At 39.7% G+C, this 23106-nt stretch overlaps 1 protein-coding gene across 5 annotated transcripts in view; it reads left to right on the top strand.

Moving 5' to 3' along the window:
• Positions 1-1952: 1952 nt before the first annotated feature.
• The window catches only part of LOC126425124 (F-box/LRR-repeat protein 17-like), a 74725-nt gene continuing 53571 nt past the window's right edge, over positions 1953-23106 (top strand). For 3 of the 5 annotated variants that reach the window (XM_050088067.1, XM_050088066.1, XM_050088063.1), the window contains exons 1-3: positions 1953-2564; positions 11362-11732; positions 21804-21972. In XM_050088067.1, coding sequence (XP_049944024.1) covers positions 11365-11732; positions 21804-21972 — 537 coding nt within the window. In that variant the 5' untranslated portion in view covers positions 1953-2564; positions 11362-11364. The remainder of the gene's footprint in view (positions 2565-11361; positions 11733-21803; positions 21973-23106) is intronic. The other 2 variants (XM_050088065.1, XM_050088064.1) reach the window with 2 other exon arrangements.

Here is a 23106-nt window from a genome sequence, read left to right as displayed (position 1 = left end):
TTCTAGGGGTAGATGTGGATTTGGACGACAAATTATTGGTTATGAACTGCAGATTAAAACTGGAAAACTGACAGACAGCACAACAAAAAGTGAAAATAAACAGAAAATGTTTCTCTTTGACAACTCCTCCTATTCTGCAGATTATCTATTACTGTAATGGGTAAATGGTGAAGGGCAGGAATTACTGACTAATGTATGCCTGTCTTTAGTTATGAAAAAAAAAAAAAAATAAATGATGAGCATGGAGGCATATTTACAAAAGGGTGACGTCAATATACAAGACTCAGTACACATCATTACGGTTTATCATGCAACTGATACTTTGAACATGAAACTCACTAACTATTGGTATATCACATAGCATTGTTTAGCCTTATATACTTTGAAAAACTCAGAATGAAACTCAAAAGTAAAATCAAGCAGACAATCAAAGTAGGCATACATTCCAATTGAACTAGATTTGGGTATTCTTGAAAAACTCACAATGTTACTAGTGAGAGTTACTGGGGCGGGGGAGGGGGGGGGGGGGGGGAAGGCAAATACGCTACTGTTGGAAAGGTAGGCCTACATCTTACACAGGTTAGACTATCACTACTAAAAAAACTTAAGCCTACTTAGAAACATGTTAAAGCAAAATATCCCAAAATATCCATTTGACGGGGTCTTAAGCTATTTAGATCATTCCCTTACTTGCATAAATAGCATTCCACAATTCTGGAAGATGTTTAAAAAATGTCCTTTTTTACCATGTAAAATGCTATACTTGGCCACACACTGAATTATGCACCATATGTAAGATTTCAAAGTGAGAAGACATATAAACTACAGTGAGTCTAATGCACTGACAATCTAATAAAACAAAAACAATATTATGCAGGAAGGTGCATATCTATGCAATTGTTTCTTTGACATTTCAGTAATCATTCACTTTGAAATGATGTACACAAAACTAGTCACGATCAAGATATATAAAATAGGTTCTTCTAATGCAACTCATGACTGAGCAACAATTATTTATTTCGATTACAAGGCAAGTTGCGGACCTATTCTTCACCTGTTGCATGCTGCAAGTTCGTAAATTCTTCATCTAGTTGCCACGCAGAAGATAGATTGCAAGCCCTGATTCTTTCCTCACTGCACAAGTTTATGGGCTAACAAAGAACACGTAGTTATGTTTCTTTTTTTGCAAATGTGAACATTAAAAATGTGTGCCTGAGTTGAAAGCTGAAAATGTGACGAACAAGATGCAGTAGTAGTACACAAACAAGCATTGCTTCCAGAGTTGGTTGGTTTGTAGATTAAAGATACTAAACTGCAAGGTTATCAGTCCGTTTGAGGAGTTCGAGCGTCATTTGCTATTGATACAAACATAGTAAAAGTGAAATAATACGCATTACAAAGCCACCATTTTCACATTACAGAATTCTTGGTTAATCAAGTTACATCAACGAAGCCACATGTGTCGTATTACTGGATCAAATACACGTTCAAGAACAGAAAAAACGTTCGAAATTGCCTTCCTTACACTATGTTATTCATGTACGGACAGTAATTTTTAGTATTTAAATCAGCTGTTGTGTGCACACGACAAACATAACGGACAAGAAACAATCGCAAACGGTAGTATGCTAATGTTTCGGTCTGTTTAAGACGCCGGCAGGCCCCACCCACTCCGGCTCTTGCAAAACAAGACGACCACCCATAGGCGGAATTGGGAAATCGGTTTACGTTATCCGGTTTTGGGAGCCCCATGTAATCAGCATGACAGCGTAAGTCTAAAGCGCCACCTCCCTTTTTTATTACCTCCATCCCACGAACTGTCAAAAGTCATGCGCTTTTCGGCTTAATCAACTTTGCCGAAAGACGTGTAACAGAGGTGGCAACACTGATTAGTGCTTTGGTCGGCAACTGTGTTTGATATTCAACTTTTTCTCAAGACAGAGGGAGGGGGGGTACAAAACAAGTGGAGCCAAGGGTGAATCATTTCTGCGAAAATATGACGTATGTGATAGCACGAACTTCATTTTGCGACATAGTGAAACCTTTTGCAAGGTGGCACAAAGTATTTCTAGATAGTTTGCAGCTGTACTGCATCATAAGATAACAGACGGCAAGTGTACGCTGGTTGAATGTAGTTAGTTGAGAATCCGAAACCAAATTAGTTTTAAGAATAATCGAAACGTTTTGGTAGTCAGGTTAGCGTTGTTATAGCTAACTAAGAATGACAAAGTTGCGAAGTGGAATGTACTAAGAATGACAAAGTTGCGAAGTGGAATGTAGTGTTAATTTCAATATTGGACGATTCTGTTATTTAAAAATGTTTCGATGAAAATGGGGTATTATGCTTAAGGAACTTGGCCGCATTTCCCCAACTTGGGCATGTTAAACCCTAACCCAAGCACTTGGGTGACAGGTGTCACTTCCGACGAGTTGTTGGCTTTTGGGAACGTGCCTTTCAGAAGTTGAATGGATTAAAAACGATCACTGTAACTTCATGGACTGAGGTTTGCCAGCAAATTTCAGTCATCAGTGACATCTCTCCCTACTGCAGAGTTTAAGGCCAGGTAAAGATAAAATTTACTGCTTGCCCATGCTACTCACTAGATAAGTGGCTCAGCGTTGCACTGAACAGTGAAAATTTTTTATGTGATTCATTGTTGTGTATTAATATCATTTAATAAAATCGCTTATCACTTATTTTTGTTTCATTCGTGCCGCAGTTAAATAATCCAGAGTGTGACAAAGATGCTAAGTTGAAATGTTTCTCCCTCCAAAGCAATTTACTTTGCAAACCTGTCTTTTCATATCACAGTTGTTTTAAAATATAATATGTTACGAAGATTCTCATGAAATGACCTGACAAGTTCAGAAATGTGGTCTCCATGTAGTTTGTTGTGGGAAATAATAATAATAATAATAATAAATCTTTAGTGCATATCAGAGTCACATAAATACTGAATAGATTCATCCTTGTGGATAAAGTTAATATAGTTATATGGTATATTAGTAAAAAAAAAGGGGGGGGCAGAAAAAGAGGTAAATATTGTCTATATATACATAAATTGGGGTATGTTCCACTTAAGATTGTGAAATATTATGTTTGGATTGTGAAATATTATTTGAACATTCTTAATGCCATGCACCAATACTGGATCAGGAAGCACACGAGATTGCTACTGACAGATCACATGCCACCGACAGTACTTATCTGAAGGTCCATAAAGCAGCTACTGACTGCTTTTATAAGGTTATGCAAATATAGTTGGAGCATCATTGTTCATTGAAAATTAAATGACTTCCTGTCAGATAGCTGTGATCAAGCATTAATACTAGGTCTGGATTATTTGCCATGTAAAATTCCCAGCAGGAATGGAAGGAGTTAATGCAACAGCCATAGAAGGAGGGTGGGTGAGTATTTAATGTCCAGTCTACATTGGGGTAATTAGAAATGGAGCACATACTTGGAATGTTTCAGTAATGGAGAAGGAAACATACCCACATTGGGTTGAGTGATTTAGGTAAATCACAGAAAAACAGCCATGTGGGATATGTTTTTAGACTCATCACATCCACAGTTCATCTGATTCTAATGGGCAAATGTACACAGTAAAATATGTGTAATAGTTAAATATAGATCACAGAATAAAAGTCTGATGGCCCAGAATCATGAACAGTGATGCAATCATAGTTGTTTGAGAGAAGTTACATAAACGAGAATAAGAAATGGATAATTCATGTGGTTAAAGAATGTAGTTCAAGAAGAGACCTTTACGTGGTTGTGAAGAAAAGCTGTACTCTGTAGTTGAAACTCCATTACCATCAGTATTCTAAACTCATCCAGACCGTTGTTAAAAAGGAAAAGCAGAACATAGACATAAAGCTAAAAAATTAAAACACTAAAAAATGTGACTGCAGCAGTGTTGAATAATACGAGGTTTGTCCAGAAAATACGTATAAAAGTTGAATAATGTCTTTATGTTACAAGTTGCAGTCACTGCCAGGTGGGACTACTGCAGTAATCAATCCCATCAATGCTCAGTTCGAGTCAGAGCACTCTGCGTGAAGGTGGGAGTGTGCAGCAGCTTGTTGACAGTTACCCTTTTCCCTGCCATCGGCATGGAGCTCTCTCTGATTGAGTAACAGCGCGTCAACATCTTCTTGCAAAGCTGGGCAAGAATGGCCGTGAGATTTTTGATTGTTTGAAACAGGTTTACGTAGACAATTCTCTGAAGGAACCAACCATGAACAAGTGGTTAAAAAGGTTCCGGGATGGCCGAGAAGAAGTGAAAGATGACCATGGCCCAGGACGCCCGTTGACATAGAGTTCCGATGCAAATGTTGAATGAATTCGGGCTTGTGTTCTTAAAGACCGTAGATTGACAGTCAGAATGATTGCTGACGAGCTGTCAATCCCCAAAACAATCATTCACGAAATCCTGACACAAAAACTTGAATTGAAGAAATTGTGTGTGAAAATTGTACTGAAGCTCTTGATGCCAGAACAGAAAGCAAAGAGGGTTGAGTGCTGTGAGGATTGGTTGGAAGCAGAGGAACGAGGGGACTTTCTCAACCGAGTCATCACTGGAGACGAGTCCTGGTTTTACGAATTCAATGTGGAGCTCAAATCTCAAAGCAAGGAATGGAAACTAGCAGGAGAACCGAGAACAAAAAAGTCGCAAAAATCAAGGTCCAATGTGAAGACAATGTTGATTGTTTTCTTTCATTCTAGGCGCATTGTTCGCTAGGAATTTGTCCCTCCCGGACAGAGTGTGAACGGGAATTTTTATGTTGAAGTTCTGACACGTCTCAGAGCTCGTGTGGCCCGAGTTCGACCGGAGTTGGCAAAAGGGGGCAGGTGGATCCTTCTTGACGACAATGCGTCCGCTCACACGTCGCTCGTTGTGCGCGAGTTTTTGCCCCGAAGCTCAATCACCGTGACAGACCACCCGCCTTATTCACCCGATTTAGCCCCGTGTGACTTCTTCATGTTCCCGAAATGCAAAATGGTGCTTTGGGGACGGCACTTGCGAGATGTGGAAGCCATCAAGGCGGAAACGACACGGCAACTGAACAACGTCACAACTGAAGACTTTCAGCAATGTTATTAACAGTGGAAACGGCGTTGACAGAAGTGTATCGCATCTCAGGGCGAGTACTTTGAAGGAAACCATATTGTAATACCCGAATAATTGTAAAATAAAGTTATTATTCAACTTTTGTACGTATTTTCCGGACAAACCTCGTATTAAGTAATAAACCATCAAAACTAGCACTCCTAATGAACTTCAGCGTTCAAAAAGTTGGTGTGACAGAAATCATGACACTTTCAAATCATTTGCCACCAACTTTAGTTAGTATTCCTCTGTGACAGCAAACAGAGCGCCCACTAACAACCCCAAATACAGATGCATTGGATTTACTTGTGCAGACACTGTATGTATTGCAACAATACACCCCCTAAAGTGATTACGAGCACAAAATAGTTTTAATTTGCTGACACTGACGATATTTGGAGCAGAGTATTGAAAGTCTGATTCTGACTTTGTAGAATTACCCATAAGCAGTCGTAGTTATCAGTCAGCAGCTGCCTGCAGCTGTGGTCGAGCGGTTCTAGGTGCTTCAGTCTGGAAACGCGGTACTGTTACGGTTGCAGGCTCGAATCCTGCCTTAGGAATGGATGTGTGTGATGTCCTTAGGTTTTTTAGGTTTAAGTAGTTCTAAGTCCAGGAGACTGATGCTCTAGGATGTTAAGTCCCATGGTGCTTAGAGCCATTTGAACCATTTGAAGTCAGCAGCTTGGGGCTGCATTGGTACTTTACACTTTCGCTGTGGCATCGGTACAGGCGTGCAACTCTCCAGTGCGGCCCGGCAAGTGCGAGTGCGGGCTGGCAACGCTCGAGTGCGGGCCGGTAACACACTGAAACAGCTGGTACCACTCGGAGCCGACGCTCTTAAGCACACCTGAGCTACAGGCTGATGTCAAGACCTTGTAAGATCTGTAGGATCATGTTCTATACTGACCTAATGATGACACCTTAGGAGCATTACTTCAAATAAGCTTTGACTGTGTTGTGGTCATGTTTTAAAGTCTGTTTTCTATCTGATACCTGTAGGGGTCACAGGCATCATTCAGATGTTCGTGATTTGTTGATAATGTAACAAAAAATACAATTTCGATTCCAAAACGCATATTCTTAAGAAGGAAAAAGAAAGGAAAAAAGGAACTGGATTCATTTGAAATCGTATTTACTTTAAATGCACATTTTTAAGATTGACTCTGATATGAGGTCATCAATTTAGTAGCATGTTTGCTCCTGGTGTGAGAGAATTAGCCGTCTACATTTGTCATAGATGCCCAGTGGATGCCCGGATGCGTAGAAATTAGTAAGTGAAACACTTTTCCTGCTCCTTTTCACATTGGAAGGCCCATTAACTGCCATTACAAACAATATACGTTCAATAACTGACCACACAAAACAAAAGTTTACACGCTTTGATGCTAGCTTAGATGCTGCAACTAGACTGAGTAATCTGACAGTGAGCACGGACGCTTATGAGCGTCAGCCGCACTGGCTCGTGGCTTGTTGTGATGCTTATAAGCGTCAGCTGCAGCGAAAGTGTTAAACATCTCTAAAAGTCATGGCTGCTGATAAATTTTGTCATTTTCAGGATTAAAAAACTGTTGTAGAAATGACAGTTATGTGGGAGTTTGCTTTAATGGATCTTTGACTGTAAAAGTGTCAACTCTCGTCTTCACAAGTAATAGTTTGAGCTTGGGGGGTGGGGGGGAGGGAGGGGGAAGCTAAGTACTTACAGCAGTATTCTTGTAAACAGTAGTCAATTTTTTGTAAAGCAATATTTGTATAGAACAGCTGTGACTTCCCGTCATTATAGATGATTAAGATAGCTTATTGCATCTCTGTATTGAACTTTCCACATATTATTGCGACATAATAAGGGAGTGTGTATAGGTATGATTAGGAACAGTGTTGATATATTATTCCAGTTCTTACAAACACCTTCAGTCTGTCTCATGTTTGTGGTACATATACTGCCGAGTGGAAGTAAAATTTAGTTCAGCCAATGCCCAGGAATCATAATCCAAAAATACAAGGCACCTATAGACAGAGTAGCATATTGCATGTAGTATTTGAGCCTCAGAGTACATTCTTCATGACCAGCTGACAGATTACCTTAAAACAACCGTGATAAATATCAAGCAGGCTTTGGAAATGAGCATAGTAAATCAACTACATTAATCAGTGTGACCGACAAAATCAAACATACTTTTGGACAGGTGTAAAGCAATCATTTTAACAACTTGATTGCCACATGTGTTAAACATAACCCAGGGAAAATTTTGTCTGTGTGCCACATGAACCCTTGAGCGAGTGCGAGGTGTACTTTGTATACATGTAAAGAGTAGATTTTGTTATGTTACCATGGTAAACATGTATGGGCAAACTCAAGACTTAAATCTTAGTTTAATTAAACAGTGATAAAATAAACTTACGTAATATTAGCTAAGACACTGCTTTCATTGAGTCATTGATTACATGGACAAGTATTACCCCACAGTAATAACCCATTTGAAGCATTAAACAGCACAGTTGCATCATATCCCAGCCAATCACTTATTCGGTTACTAATTCTCTCATAGACAACTGCTTCATTGTAAGATTTTGCTGCTAGCTCATAATTTGGGTCTTTTTCTCATACGGAACGTAAATTTTTTTCCCACCTAGCTCACTCTTTATTATATATTGCTGCTGCTTACTTGGACATATGACAATACAATTTATCACTTTGTTAGCTGAGCAACCAGTAATGAAGGAATAGGCATGGGCTCGCCATTGCAAAAACAACATTGGAATGGTGCAAAACACTTTTATTTGCAGTTGGCGCACTTTGTACATAGGCCCGCCCACTCGAAGGTTAAGTAAATATGACACACAGGTACATTTTCATTAAAGCTTCATGAAATAAAATTTCCCCAGGGCATCAGGAACCTCAGTATGCCATGACAGCCAGACTGTTGCTTGACCTCAGCAGAGCCTTTGTTCTGTGTGTTATGAAAATGAAGCAGCTGAATTTATGAAAGAGAGAAGTACTGTGGTTTGACAAATATCAGTAAATCCTTAGTGGATCAGAGATGATGTCATGGGAACATATTTGCTGAGTTCTCTTGGGTTCTGTTAGTATCACATTACTTTCCTTACTGTACATCAATGATTTTGCATCTGTGCAACGTTTTTGTAACTACTACTTCTATATCAACAACATCTAGTAATATCTTTGTGCCAGTCATATCAACATTGCTGCTGGTATATCAGTTATGATGGAAGACTTTTGTTCATTTTCACAATGGGTACAAAACTTTGGTTGTAAACTAAATGCTGAGAAGTTGCAGACAATCCTCATATGACAACAAAAGTTTGTCACTGAACCTTTTTGTGAAGTGATACCTCCAATAATCTTTGATATCCAGTTACCTTATCCAAAATAGTAAAAGTTCTTGGTGTAATTGTGCATGAACATCTACATTGGGAAGAGTAAAGTATTGCACTGTGTTTGTGATAGTTTGTAGGAAATCTTTCTCTTGTCTTCTTGCAATATGGTGGGATTTCCTTTGTGGAACAGATATATTTCTGGTAAGAGAGGACTTCTCTATACCTGCAGTTATTTACTTTGTATTTACTGGCCATTGCAGCCAATGTGGATACTTTCGAAATTTAATTTAAATATTACAGAACTTAGAGAATTTTACATCTGCATTGTTATGTGTATAAACTTCAGCCCCGCTTTGGTCTAAAAATGCTCTTGAAAAATGAAAGCCCTCCAAAAAGGTCTTTTGAACATGTGTAGTCTGATGAGCTTTTGCGAGACAGCTTTTATTTTTATTAATTAGCTGAAATGATTAGCATCTAAAATCTTTCGCATGTACAACACTGTGTTCCCAGTCTCCGCTTGTAACTTGCAACAATGTGATTGATTACTATTTTAGGTTATTGGTACACACAAAGAATGGTCATTCCTTTTTTTTCCATCGTTTGGTAGTTCAATACTTGAAATTTCAAAATGTCTCATCACTACCTGTGGTAACGTCATGTCTGGGTTTGAACTGTGAAGCCTTTCTGGGGTATGTGCATGATCCTCTCCGTTTTAAGGAAGTCCAGTAATAAGAGCTTATCCTTTCATATCAGGATAATGTTACTTGTTGGATTTCTGGATCTCTGTGCTTGTGTTTATGTTGCAAATTACTGTATATTTTAAGGACTTAAGTTCAATCTAATATTGCTGTATTTTATTATTTATTGTCTGAATATTCTGAAGAAAGATTGTTTGAGCTGTGTGAATTCCAATATTGTGTAACCTTGTGTCCCCTGTCTGATTCTGATTTTTAACAAACAAGCTTTGTGCTATGATGGAGTCTATCTTTTGTGAGCTGACTGTAGAAGTTTTTATGTTAATTGTCAAATTTTTCAAGCAGAGGCACCTTTTGCGTATTTTTTTTTTTAAATACCCATTCCTCCAAACAGTGACATGCGTGACCTGAGTTCCACCTACTGTGCTCTCCTAATTTGCTCACCCGTCCTCCCCTTGCAGTCCTGTGAGCTGCAGCCCCGACGTTGTGAAGAGCCAACTGTCAGTAGTCCCAATTGGTACCAGTACAACATGGCCCGAGTCACCCGGCACAAGCGCCATCCTCAACCCTGCATCCAGCACTATTAAGGCATGGCCACTTGTGGCACTGGAACAATTCAGCAAAGTGCACATTGGTGTTTTTGTCTCACTGTTGTCTGTCAAGCATTCCCTATTGTTTCTCGTTCTTGCTCTGTCATTGATTTCCTTCAGTGCTGCCATTTCTGCTAGATGTCATTATTGGCAAGCATTCCCTATTGTTTCTCGTTCTTGCTCTGTCATTGATTTCCTTCAGTGCTGCCATTTCTGTTAGATGTCATTATTGGCATCTTACAAGAACGTAATCAGGAAACATCAACACAATGTTAACATGACTGAAATTTCTGGAATTCCATATATATTGATTATTATTATTACTGTTATTATTTACTGCTTGTGCTACACATATTGTTTTGCTAACACATGTTGTAATGCCGTGGATGACTGGTCAGATAGTAGTGAGGGCATTAAGGCCCCAAAGTTGTTTGGTGTGATAAATATGTAAGTAAAGAAATGCATAAATGAAATAAGGGCAAGAGTGCTGGCGTATTTTACTTATTTTTTCCACTTATCTTATTGGATGGTGCACCTGAAATAAATCTAGTGTTTATTCAGGGATGCTAGCAGTAAGATTATAGTGTGGAGTAGATAACCTCACATCTTGCAGAAGCCTGTTGACGGATGTTTGAATTGTTGCACTCACTTCCCCGTGCATTCACTCTTTAATGGTTGTTTCTGACATTGAATACAGAAATGTGATGTACACAATCAGAATACAAGACAAAAATAATTTTCATGTAGACATTGCTTTCTGGAACAGGATTTGTGAGAAGCCATGTGCACTGGTAGTAAGACAACCATCAAGCACACATGTAACATAAAGGAATAAATTGGGAATAGCAACCAATTCAAAATAAAATTAAAAGCATACCTCATTAATTACACTTTTTATAATCTAGGCTAGAAATGTTCCATTAGCTACAGGGCAAACAGCAGTGATTGTAAAGGTGCATGACAAGAAGTGCTTAAACATGACTGATTATTTACAGATTCAGATAACTATATTTTTCAGAATTCCTGGTATAATAAGATAATTGATAAGCTCTCAGTAGGAGATAAAAGGGAGCCATTATGTATAAGTAAGGAGGCAGCAGCCGCTTTCAAAGTAGAGCTTTCTTGCTAATTTACTTAATTGAGTTTAGGTGGCATCAGCATCAATAGCAGTAATCAGCATAGTGATACTTTGCTGTTAATACAGTACACAAATTAATTTTGTACACTTTCCTTGTCTTTTGTTAATATGTACCCTGGCTCATCCCACATCTGTGATGTTCTCCTTTTTGATGAGATCTGCAGAACATAATGAATGAACTGAATGCTTGGGGTCATAGCCTCACAGCAAATTTTAGTCAACCTTATATGCTTGGTAAATAAATCAACTTTGGAAGTAAATTATGCTTTCACCGTTACGTCCCCACTGTATGGCAGGAAGGAAAATGGTGTCTCCTATCAGTGTAATCTGTACCACTGAATATTTATTTTGAATGGATTAAATACCACCTCATTTTCAATTGTGTTGCACAGAGTTTGTATTTACTTTTCTAAAATAAACCCTGTATTTACTTTTCTAAAATATGAAGCTATTCAACATGTTTGTGAAATCTATTTTGGTTATTACAGGTCATGGCCACAAGGTCTCCTACTACACCTTTGAAAATATCAGAGGATGCCGATACAGTGTTTAACAGCAGTGTCTCTCCTACATCTACTGCAGATGGGGATAACATATCAGGTGTGCCACTGGTTTCAGACCTCGAACTGAATGACAGAAGACATTCGGAAGGAGACAGTCGTTTAAGAGCGGCCAGTAGTGCTTCGAAACTGGATTGCAGAGGGACCACAGTAGATGACCTGCCAGATGAACTGATGCTGGAGATTTTCTCATATGTGAGCTTCAGTGAAAACATTAAAGTTTTACAGAATGTGTGCACTCGCTGGAGGATTCTGGCCCAGGACGCTCATTTGTGGCTTCATGAGAAATACATTGTCAGGTAAGAAGCTACGATTTGGTGTCACTTGCAGACAGTGATGAGTTCAGAATGAGCCTTGTGAAGCTGAGTCTGTGCTGCAACATTGAGGTCTATTGTGGTGGCATTTCTGTATCAAATCACCTCACTGTTCAGACCACATCAGATTGGCGTTAAAATTTGAGCTTTCAAATATTAGCACTGTCTTCTTCGTCAGGAGAGGACTCTCTGCTAGGAGTAATATCCGCTTCCTTTATTGCATTTGTGCTCAACTCCTCATTGGCCAGGTGATGTCACCCATAGAACAGGGGTCGTGTGCACAAATGCAGGAAATCGCTAATGTGGTGGTACACCTACTACTCCTTCGACAGGCCGTGATTGAGAAGCTGACAAGGAAGACTGTGTGACTTTTTGGAAAATCTCAAGTTATAACTCCAGTTTGACACAGTCTGAACACCAAAAAGATGTTCTAGAGAGTCTGTGTTGTTTTGGAGCTTCCTGGCAGATTAAAATTGTGCACCAGAGCAGGAACTGAACCCAGAACCTCGCTTTTGTGGACATTTCCCTTACCGACTGAGCTACTGGGCATGATTCATAACCTATCCCTACAACTTCACTGTGAACAAGACCTCTCCCAACCTGTCTCCAAAACTTTGCTTCCAACAGGGCTTCTTCCCTACTTTGCAAGTCCACAAAACTGCCCTGCATTCATTGTAGGACTAACAGCCCGGGAAGAAAAAATGTCGCAGAGAAGTGTCTTAGCCACAGGATAGAAGGAATGTTTCCATTTCCGCAAGTAGTGCAAGAGAGCTATTGTGAAATCTGGAAATTAGGTGGTGATGTACTGGTGAGACTAAAGCTTTGAGGGCAAGACTGGGACAAGGATTTGAGAAGCTATCAGGCAGACAATTTTAATCTGGCTGGAAGTTTAAAAAATGAAGTTTATCATGTTTTCATCAACTGAACCAACATTCATTCTCTCCTTACATATTTATATTGAATTAATATTGGTTCTTGGAGCTTCAGTGATCCTGTGCGTGATGTACTACTTCACTGCTATAAGTTGTGCAGGGTATGTCAACACTGAGATTAATATATCTGAAATAAATTGTTGTAGGTTCTTTGCGTTCATTCTGTTCTTGGACATTTGAGCTGTTTGATGTAGAAGAAAGAAGACATCTGAAAAAGACTAATTTCTTATAACATGGTCATTTTGGATAACTCTATCTGAAAAAGTTCAGATCACTCTTTTTATAAAAATTTCTGTTTATTTTCTCTTCACAGTCCAGTAAATAAATTTTTAGCTGTCTAAAATGAGTATACTTCTTTGGAAATAGTCTTCTCAGTTCTTTTCCTTGAGTAGTTTCATGTTGAATCAGAGTTTATTAAGTTCCAATACAGAGAATTGCTATCGACAGCTTTGATATAATTCAGTGACAGATCTATATCTTTCAGCTGACAGGCAGGTATTGGCTTTCCCCCATTGCACACAACAAAGTTTGTTTACAATGACTATCTTTCTTATTTAATTTTGCAATAAAGAACTTAAGATATCATCAGAACACAGCAGACATTTTCCTGCCGTCACTTCCTGTCGACTGAAAGATATCTCTGTCTGACACTGCAAATGTCAAGTTCAATGAAAATAATGATACTTCATCATCACTGCTCCCATAGAGATTGTACCTAGGAACTGTCAGGGAAGGGCAGGTGTCCTCAGTCCTTGCTGCCCTCCAGGAAGAAACACGTTACTGTAAGAGTACAACATGTGGCATTTGTAGTTTGTCAGCAGACACGAGTGCCTCAGAATAAGAAATATTGAAGATAGCCAATGAAAACTGTATGCAAAAATTTGCCTTTGTGTCCACAAAGGAGCAGGTTGTGTAAGTTCCACCCAGAACCTTCTCTTTACGATACTCACAAACTGAACTTGGATTGTGCCCCACCTCACAGACAGGTGTATCAGTCTGAAGAAAGCCTGAAAAAGTAATGTACGCTGTCTAGTAGTAGCAACTGTATCCAGATGAATTTGGTGTAAAACTATTTCGCTCTTAACTGTTGTCCTCCTTGCGATTGCAAATTCCACATGACTCTGTGTTCTAAAAGTTTCCATTAATGTTATGGCTTCAGTTCACAGTGTTTTTTACTGTGTTTCCAGGCAGTGTCAAAAATGCAAAAAGATATGTGAATACAGAATATACTTGCATGTATCTGAGTTATCCACCTGACAGCAATATAATATGTAAAAACTGCACTGTCAGTTATGTGCATTGGAGGTATGAGGCATGTGTTACAAAGTGGTAGAATATGTATGTTTGGTGATTGATAAACATAGTTTCAGTAGTTTCAAGTAATTGTGCTTTGTTTCCTCCACCACACCTACTTTCGTGAAACTAACGAGGACACAGCAGAAAGCAGAAAACCACAAGGTCTCAATAATTTACTGAGAATGGGTAGCAGGTATAAACTGCTACAGAACATTCTTCGAGGAATGACACCTGGTAGCTCAACATCATCTTGTTTCAGAAACTTGTAGACATTGGTTTCACATCCAACTGGGAAACTTTTTTGAGCAAATAAAAGTGATTTAGTGATCACCATCTTATTGCAGGTGGTTTTTTTTTTTTTTTTTTACTCGCATAGAGCTTAAGACAATTAAGTTGCATCACCACATCCTCATTACCCTCCATGAGTGAGGTCTCCAGGACCAATTCCCATTTTTTATCCAGAACTTCTTGTCTTGCTGTAATTTCCAGGTTCAAGTTGGTGTTTCCCACAGTATTCACCATATACAAGAGAATGGTGTCTGACAGGGCTCTGTATTGAGAGTTCTCATTTTTATAGCGGCTGTCAATGGTCTAGCTGCAACTATGGAATCTACAGTATCACCTTCCCTGTACGCTGATGACTTTTGCATCTACTGTTGCTCCTCAACTGTGAGTAGTGCAGAACACTGACAGTAGGGTGCCATATGGAAAGTGCAGTCGTGGGCTCTCACCCACAGCTTTGGGTTTTCCATCGCGAGGACATGTCGCCATTGTACTGTCCGTCCCCAACTAGACCTCTACATCCACGATCAATTTCTGAATGTAGTAGAGTCTTATCAGTTTTTGGGATCGGTCTTTGAACTTCGTTTGACGTGGCTTCCCCATCTTCGCCAGCTTAAGCGAACGTGCTGGTCACACCTCAATACTACACACACACACACACACACACACACACACACACACACACACACAGATCGGGGGCACCGACAACTGCCACTCAACTGAGCAATACACAATCGCTGGTCCCCTGAGCATCTGCACTAGTGTTTCCTTTTTCCTGGTAGGGAGACCTATCTCCCACAACAGAGGCCACGGTCTGAAGGCAGGATCACAGTTTGCATACAGGGTATCTACTCTGAGACCGAGCGAGGTGGCGCAGTGGTTAGACACTGGACTCGCATTCGGGAGGATGACAGATCAATCCTGCATGCGGCCATCCTGATTTAGGTTTTCCGTGATTTACCTAAATCGCTCCAGGCAAATGCCAGGATGGTTCCTTTGTAAGGGCACGGCCGACTTCCTTCCCCATCCTTCCCTAATCCGATGAGACCGATGACCTCGCTATCTGGTCTCCTTCCCCAAACAACCCAACCCTATCTACTCTGAACTGCACCTTCCCCCACTGTCACCTGTTGTCAGCACCCCCATGGTGTGTACCCACTCCTCAGATCTGCCTCGACTACTCCTTCAGACTGAAAGACTCAATAGACCATACGATTTTCCTCTGCCTGTTTCTGGGTGTCCTCAACTCATTTACGGGCTAGAATGTGGTATACACTGGCATCTCTTGGTCAACAGACAAACCATTTTGCCTTCCCACATCCAAGATGGAGTGAACTACCCCCTCTGCCAAATGGATGCTGTGTATTCACTGCAGAATTGGTGGCCATTGCTTGAGCCCTAAGCCACCTTTGTTCATGCACTGGTAAGTCATTCTTTTTGTTATCCTTGACACCTATTGGTTGTGACTATCCAGGATCTCCTTTATGACCTCCACAATGTAGGACGGCAGGTCGTTTTTGTACGGACAATTTGTCATGCTGGGATCCCAAGGAAATTGGTTGACTCTATGCTGACAATTCTTGTAGGCTTGTAATGCGGATTGGTGTGCCCTGGTTTCACCAGATAAAGTGCTAACAATAAAGGAGGCCATGAGCATGTGGCAGCCTCTCTTTGTGCTTATCACAGCAATCTACTGTCCTCTGTTGGCTTCGCATTGGCAACACTTGGCTGACCTATGGTCACACCCGACATAGTGAGGATCCACCCTACTCGATGTTGTGCCTGTCTCACATCTTACTGGACTGCCATAATTTGGCCACCTTATAGCATAACCTTAAACTTGCTGACAGGCCTGACCATCACGATTTAGGTTTTCCATGATTTAAGGAAATCACTTTAAAAAAATGCCAGGGTGGTCCCTGTGAAAGGGAACGGCCAACTCCCTTCCCGATCCTTCCCTAATCTGATGGAATCGATGACCCCACTGTTTGGTCCTCTTCCCCGAACCGGCCAACCGACCGACCTTCCTGACAGGCTCTCTCTGGTGCTAGTGAATGATGCCAGAGTCACTGAATTGGTTTCAATTTTTACCGGTGTAAATGGTTTCTACTCCTGTCTGTGACATAGGGCACATTAGTCTTGTCAACTGCCTGAAGGATTGGAAGGGTGCCCCGTCACCTAATCTGACACGGGGTACCCATGGCTACCCTTGCTTGGTGGATGGTTCCAGCTTGCTGCTTGCTACCCTTCCCATATTTTTAATTCTTCTTATTTTTTTACATCTGTCACTGGTTAACAGACTTGTCATCATTGTTCTCTGTCCTGAGATTTTACATTGTCTGTGTAGCTACTTTTATTGTGCTAATGATGTGGAAGCACAAGTCGGATGCAGAGGGTGTTTCTCCTGTCGCATAATGCGTGCTGTGGACCTCCAGCTTTTTTCTGGGATGGGCAGCTGCCCCACCTAACCCTTCTATCCCTCTCTCACTTCTGTTTGCTTCCATCTCATCGGTCTGTCGATTCCCAGGTATAGTCGAATCCATTGGAATTTGTCTTTGGTGTAATTCATCTTGGGGAACTATTCCAGTTTGACACACAAAGGATTAACAGACCGATCACCTCGTAGTTCAGTCCCTTCAATCCCATCGATCAACCATCCATTGCAGAATCCATTTATAACTGAATTCGTAATAGAAAAGTATTGTAATTAGAAAAGTTCAAGCATCTAGAAGTTTCAGGTGCACGTAGGAAAAATTTATGAAGACCAAACCGTGGTAGCTTGTGAGTGAGTTGTTCTGTTGTTATAATGCTATCAGAAGGTTACCTCATGGAAAGTACAGTTGTTTTAGAATAACCTATGTAAAAATTACTCTTGCAAGAAGAAAAATGGATTCACAGTTTATAAAATCATGTGGAATATTTTGCAATAAAAGAAACAGGAAATTGAAGTTGTTTCAATGTGATCTGGCTCACATCATTATTTCAGTACACTTGCCAACCTCTTCTGATTGAACTTCTTTCCTCGAGTGCTGCAGTTACTGTTTGAAGTTAAGAATACAATCCAAAATCCAGTTCTTCAAATAAATATGATGTTTCTCATAAGCAGCACATTGTGTATTCTCCTCTTGTTTAAAACGACCATGTTGTACAAAAGTGCTTCATTATTCAGAACATTATACTGATAAGGACTGAGTTCAAAAAGCTCTGTCTTAATTCAGATCCCAGTTGTGTGAGTATGTCACAGTTTTCTCTTGATCCTGTGATGACAATGAAATTATCACGGTTCCTCTTGAGGCTAGTGCTTCCACAACTGTGGCATTCAGTAAGCCACTAATAAGCATGTGTCATGCTAAATGGCAAGCACCACAGGCAGCTCAGCATTCACTTGTCAGGTACGGGTTTGACAAACATGAGTTTCCTCAGCTAGGGACTGGTAAGCATCACTAGTCCTACGTAATCATAAACTCTGGGCAAAGTTTGGGAACCACTGTGTGCCACAACAGCGGAGTGTTGTGTCCCACAGGGACTGGGGATCTCGGCTTAGTCATCTTGATTGTGAGGATGGTCAAAACCCCTATGAAAGAAATCCTCAGTCTCAAGGTGTGCCATGTGCCTGTGAGATGAGTGGCTCTAGAGGTGGAACAGTTGTTTGTAGGCAACCTTTGAGGAGCCTCGCACACTTGTCATATAAGTTTTACTAAGGTAAGGTGGGCTCTGTGTGAATGGACCTTTATTTCCCTGGCTGCTCACAGGACTGAGATGGAATCCTCGAACCCAAACTTATAGACTGTTAGCATGATGGGTGTGCCGTCTGGGAGTACTCACACAAACTCATCCCCACAAATGAGGGAGGCTAGTCCTCCTGATAATCAAATTGTATTTAGTTATAAGGATCAAGGAGTTGCAAATTAAAATGTGTTTGTAGCGGAGTTGCACTCTACCAAAACCCTAGTTTGGTAGTTTTGGTATAGTACATAAATAACATGATATAATGTTAGGATTATTGCTAGCATTGATAGGCAAAGAAAAATGAATATAAGAGAGAGAAGGTGGCAGCCACTGACTTCTCTTTGTTTTTTGTTTGTTTCTTTGTTTTGCATATAATTAGAACCACACATTGATAAGTGTCAGTCCATTGTGTATTTTATGTCCTTACAAAATACAAATTATATTTTATAAGTATTAAAAAGTGGTTGATCACGTAACTTCCACAATCTTATTTAACCAAAGCAATTACTTTTGATGATTCCTGTACAGTTAACATGCACAAACATAAGAGAAGTATATAACTATTATTGTTATTTTGTACTCAATAGAACATTCTTCAACATGATCAAAGGCAAGAGTTTATTATTATTATTGATAAGTGCAAAAGTTGTTTTCGAATTATGTTAACACGTTTTATGTAAGCTTGACAAAGTACTGAGTAGAGAAGCAGTGTGCAACACACTATGAAGTGACAATAAACACAGCTGATTAGCACACAGCTGCTTGCAGTTAGGTAGCAGAAGCTCCACCCACTGCCTCCTGCATAACATCATTTACAACCAATAGTTTAATTTATACATTGTTTCATGTTTATATTTTTTGCCATTACATCTATAATAATTACACTTTACTGCAATCTTATTATGAAATTATGCCGTACTCCATAACCGTTGCCTGTAAATGACATTATGTGGGAGACAGTGCGCAGAGCCCCTGCTATCGACCTGCAAGCAGCTGTGTTGTGGTGGTGGTGGTGGTGGTGGTGGTGGTGGTGGTGGTGGTGGTCGGCTGTTTTTATCGTTGCTACATAACGGGCTGCTCCTAGCCCCATTCTCCAGTTGTCATCATCAGTAAATACGGAATTGTATTTTAAATTTTTTTATGTAATTTATATTCATGCCTAAATCTTGTCCTCTGAAACTCTTATATTAGTATTTTCACACGGTTTTAAGGTTCGGATGACGATTGTTCGACAATTGAGACCCGTTACCTGATTCATAAATTTTCTATTTTGGCAATGTGCGTTCTGTTCTAGACAGTTTGTATTTAAACACTTTTATTCTAATTTTTTAATCTTTGCTTCCCAGGAACAGCGTTTCAAAAGATAAATAATAGCATTGCCAATTCTCTGAAATGAAAAAAAAAAAATTGTTCTAAAAATCTTTAGACTGAATGTTATATGTTTAGTATGTCACCACTGAATATGATCCAGTTTGAATTTTTTAGTACTGGACAACACATGGTTATTGCTGATTTTTTTTTAAAGCCTAGTACATAAATGTTGTCTTTGAATACCATATTTGCTCGAATCTAAGCCGCGCTTTTTTTCCAGTTTTTGTAATCCATAAAACTGCCTGCGGCTTAGAATCGAGTGCAAAGTAGGCAGAAGTTCTGAAAAATATTGGTAGGTGCCGCCACAACCAACTTCTGCCGTCGAATATATGTAGCGCTACACAGGCATGTTTTACAGGCACAATGATAAATACTGACGCCAAAATCTCTGCGTCAGTAAATAAATTAAAAAAAAAAAAAGTGGAAGACGAGCTTTTTTCTCTGCCCCGAGTTTCCACCACTACATTTTCATACATTATGCAACGAAGTAAATACAAATTCCGTATTGGTCATCTTCGAATGTAGCAGCATTTCAATGTACTACGAAAATCGACTGGCAAGACTGTTTGGGATATTTGTCAATATGGCCAACTCTACATTCTGAATTTTTTCCTACCTGTGAGTAGAGATGGTTGCTAATAGGAACTTTTTGAATTGTGAATCACATGCAGTATTCTCTTCACCGTAAGAATAATATGAATATAAACATTTTGCCATGTATTCTTTTGTGTTTGCTGCTATCTCATTTAAATCCTGTCTGCCTAATAAACTACGAAGCTAGAGTGAGACAACAGCAAATGCGGAAGAATATACATATCATGTCTTGTTTATACCCATATTATTCTTATGCCTAATAGTGATAGAGTTAGAAATGAAGCATGGCAATTGACTAGATTTTTAAATCTAAGATGACCCTAATTTCTGTGCAGAATGTAATGTACTAAAGAGGCGTCTGCAAAGATTTTCAAACGGAGAAAAATTTTCGGTAAACTCTCGTTCAGAACATCTTCTATCATACGCATTCTATTATTTAGTTCTTGTTGCTGGCCGAAGTGGCCGTGCGGTTAAAGGCGCTGCAGTCTGGAACCGCAAGACCGCTACGGTCGCAGGTTCGAATCCTGCCTCGGGCATGGATGTTTGTGATGTCCTTAGGTTAGTTAGGTTTAACTAGTTCTAAGTTCTAGGGGACTAATGACCTCAGCAGTTGAGTCCCATAGTGCTCAGAGCCATTTGAACCATTTGAACCATTTAGTTCTTGTTGGTCATTATCAAAGAAAGCAGCAGTGTAAGTAACAACAAATAGCAGTCTCTTGCCATTGTTTCGCTAATGAGACGATTTCTCTCTCTTTTTAATTGTAAGCGGTGGTAGTGTGCACAAAAGCAAGCCATGCCACGAGCGGCGACAGGCCGTAAACGCTCATTATCAGAATGTGACAAACTATGCATGACACAGTACAATAATGCATTTTCAGCTTAGAGTGACGTAAACGCCTATAACAAAAAGAACGGCACTTTTCAGATCAAAGAAAAATAAGCAATCAATTCAAACCAGACGAAGCACGTGAAAAGGGAAGGGTACCCATATAAATATGGACGGAGTGCCTGACGCATAGCAGTGGCTACCTAGTAAAGCTTAACTGCTAAGCTTACGACTTGACCCAAACTACTGTAGCTGTATCGCCATTCATTCTACCTAAATTGTGTCTCATATTTCAATGGACCAACTTTGTTTCGATTTGGAGGTGTGGCCTAAAACTTTTCTCTCCCCTTGAATTTCAAGTCTCAAATTTCAGGTGCAGCTTAGATTTGGGAAATTTTTTTGTCCTTGATTTCGAGTCTCATTTTTCATGTGCGGCTTATATTCGAGTGCGGCTTAGATTCGAGTAAATATGGTAATTGTGTGTTAGAATTATCTTTTTTATACTACATTTTGCTGGTGCAATTTTGTAAGATACCATTTGAAAATGGACTGGTAGCTACAAAACATTGTGAAAAAAAAAAAAAAAAAAGAAAGAAAGAAGGGGATAGAGAGAGAGAGAGAGAGAAAGAGAAACATGGTGAGGCAGAATTTTATGCACTGCATCTATGTCAAGGGTTGGGTGTAATAAGCACTGAATAACCAGTGGAAACACTTCTTTTATAGAGTATGTTGTGAAAGTGTCTCCAAATATCTTCTTGTGAGACTGCTTCCTGAATTAGGTTGTGAAAGGAACGAAGTTGTTAACAGAAGTATACTTGTATGGTCATCAGGTCTGAACCATTGTGAATCGGTTAATTATGCTGCTTTGAAAGTGAAGATATCTTAATTTCCCACTCATACTGTTGTGAACAGGCAGTGGACACAACTGTGTCAGTAAAGCTACATTTGTAGTTATGTGATTTTATTGCTGAAATTGTTGTGCTTGTGTAAATGCAACTAAAATCAAATCTACTACTCTCGGCACAGACAGGAAACGAGTGAAGAGGAGGCTGTTGCGACATTTTCTGCAGTGCCACAGCTGCGGACTGTGATCCTAGAAAAAAAAGTCTCACCTGGTTTTTTCCAGGCTCTGTCTAGAAGCTGCCCACACCTCACCACTCTCAAGACTGACCTTTGGCAGATGCTGACTTGCTTGGTAAGTGTCTCATATCGGTGCTGGAGAGGTCCCTGCTGAGGAGGAAGTATCACTCACTATGAGGGGTGTCTGAACAGTAATGAAATTATTTTTTTTCTTCTGATGCTCGCACCTATCTCGACCAATTTGGGTGATGTCTTATCTTCACAATGCTGTCTAGCTCGCGAGGGCAAACTTCCTCTTACTGATGTGATTCATATTGGCAGGCTGTGTAGAGCTTGACTAGGACTTCAACATATGCAAATAGCAAGACGCAACATGCAACCGTTTTTGAGAGAATCGAATTTGAACATTTTACGTGTGGTTACACGATTCATGTGGTGAAACGTAACCGAGGATTCTGAAGCCAGGTGAGTAAGCATGTAGTTTCATAAGCGTGAGGTCTGTGGATCAACTATCACTTCTCACATAATTCTAACAACAGATAAGTGTGATACGAGAACTGCTTACGAATGTAACCCAAATTTGTTATGCAATAGACACACTGAAAAAGCCATACACATGCAAAGATTTGACATTCATTACAGTTGCTACATCTCACAATAATTAATGTGATCAGTATCCCCCTGATTCATACAGTGATCCATAGGTTACACATTACACTTGCCACATGTAGATAAAATAATATAAATAAAATGACTGTTCTGAATTAATTGGAAGTTGCCTATCCATTTTTTGTTCTTATTATGAAGCTTTTTTCTTCTTTTTTCAGCATAAAGACTATGAAAATAATAAATGAATGATTCAGTAATGATGGTTTGGACAGTCATAATAATTATGTGGGAAGGGAAAAAAGTGCAGGCGGTGATATTCGATCCTTGGACCTTGCACTCCCAAAACCAACTGCTTAACACACTTACTGTGGACTTTGTTAGTACTAGTGGCCATACAAAATATATAAATATCTGTAGAATGTTCAAACGTAATTTTCTCGAAAATGGTTGAGAGTTGCATCTTCGTATTTATGTGTGTTGAAATCATAGTCATGCCCTGCACATCCCATAAGAATCAAATCAGTGAGGGAAATTCGTACAGTCCCTTGTCAGTCAGCTTTAGGCTTTGAGTATCAGTACTGCTGTTTCTGTGAACATCCTTACAGTTACATGTTGGCACACACAGTGGAATTTATGGTCA

The sequence above is a fragment of the Schistocerca serialis genome, chromosome 10 (genome assembly GCF_023864345.2).
Source record: "Schistocerca serialis cubense isolate TAMUIC-IGC-003099 chromosome 10, iqSchSeri2.2, whole genome shotgun sequence".
In the NCBI taxonomy this organism is placed as follows: domain Eukaryota; kingdom Metazoa; phylum Arthropoda; class Insecta; order Orthoptera; family Acrididae; genus Schistocerca; species Schistocerca serialis.
The sequence above is the reverse complement of the archived record's forward strand: the minus strand, read 5'-3'. Positions and strand labels throughout refer to the sequence as shown.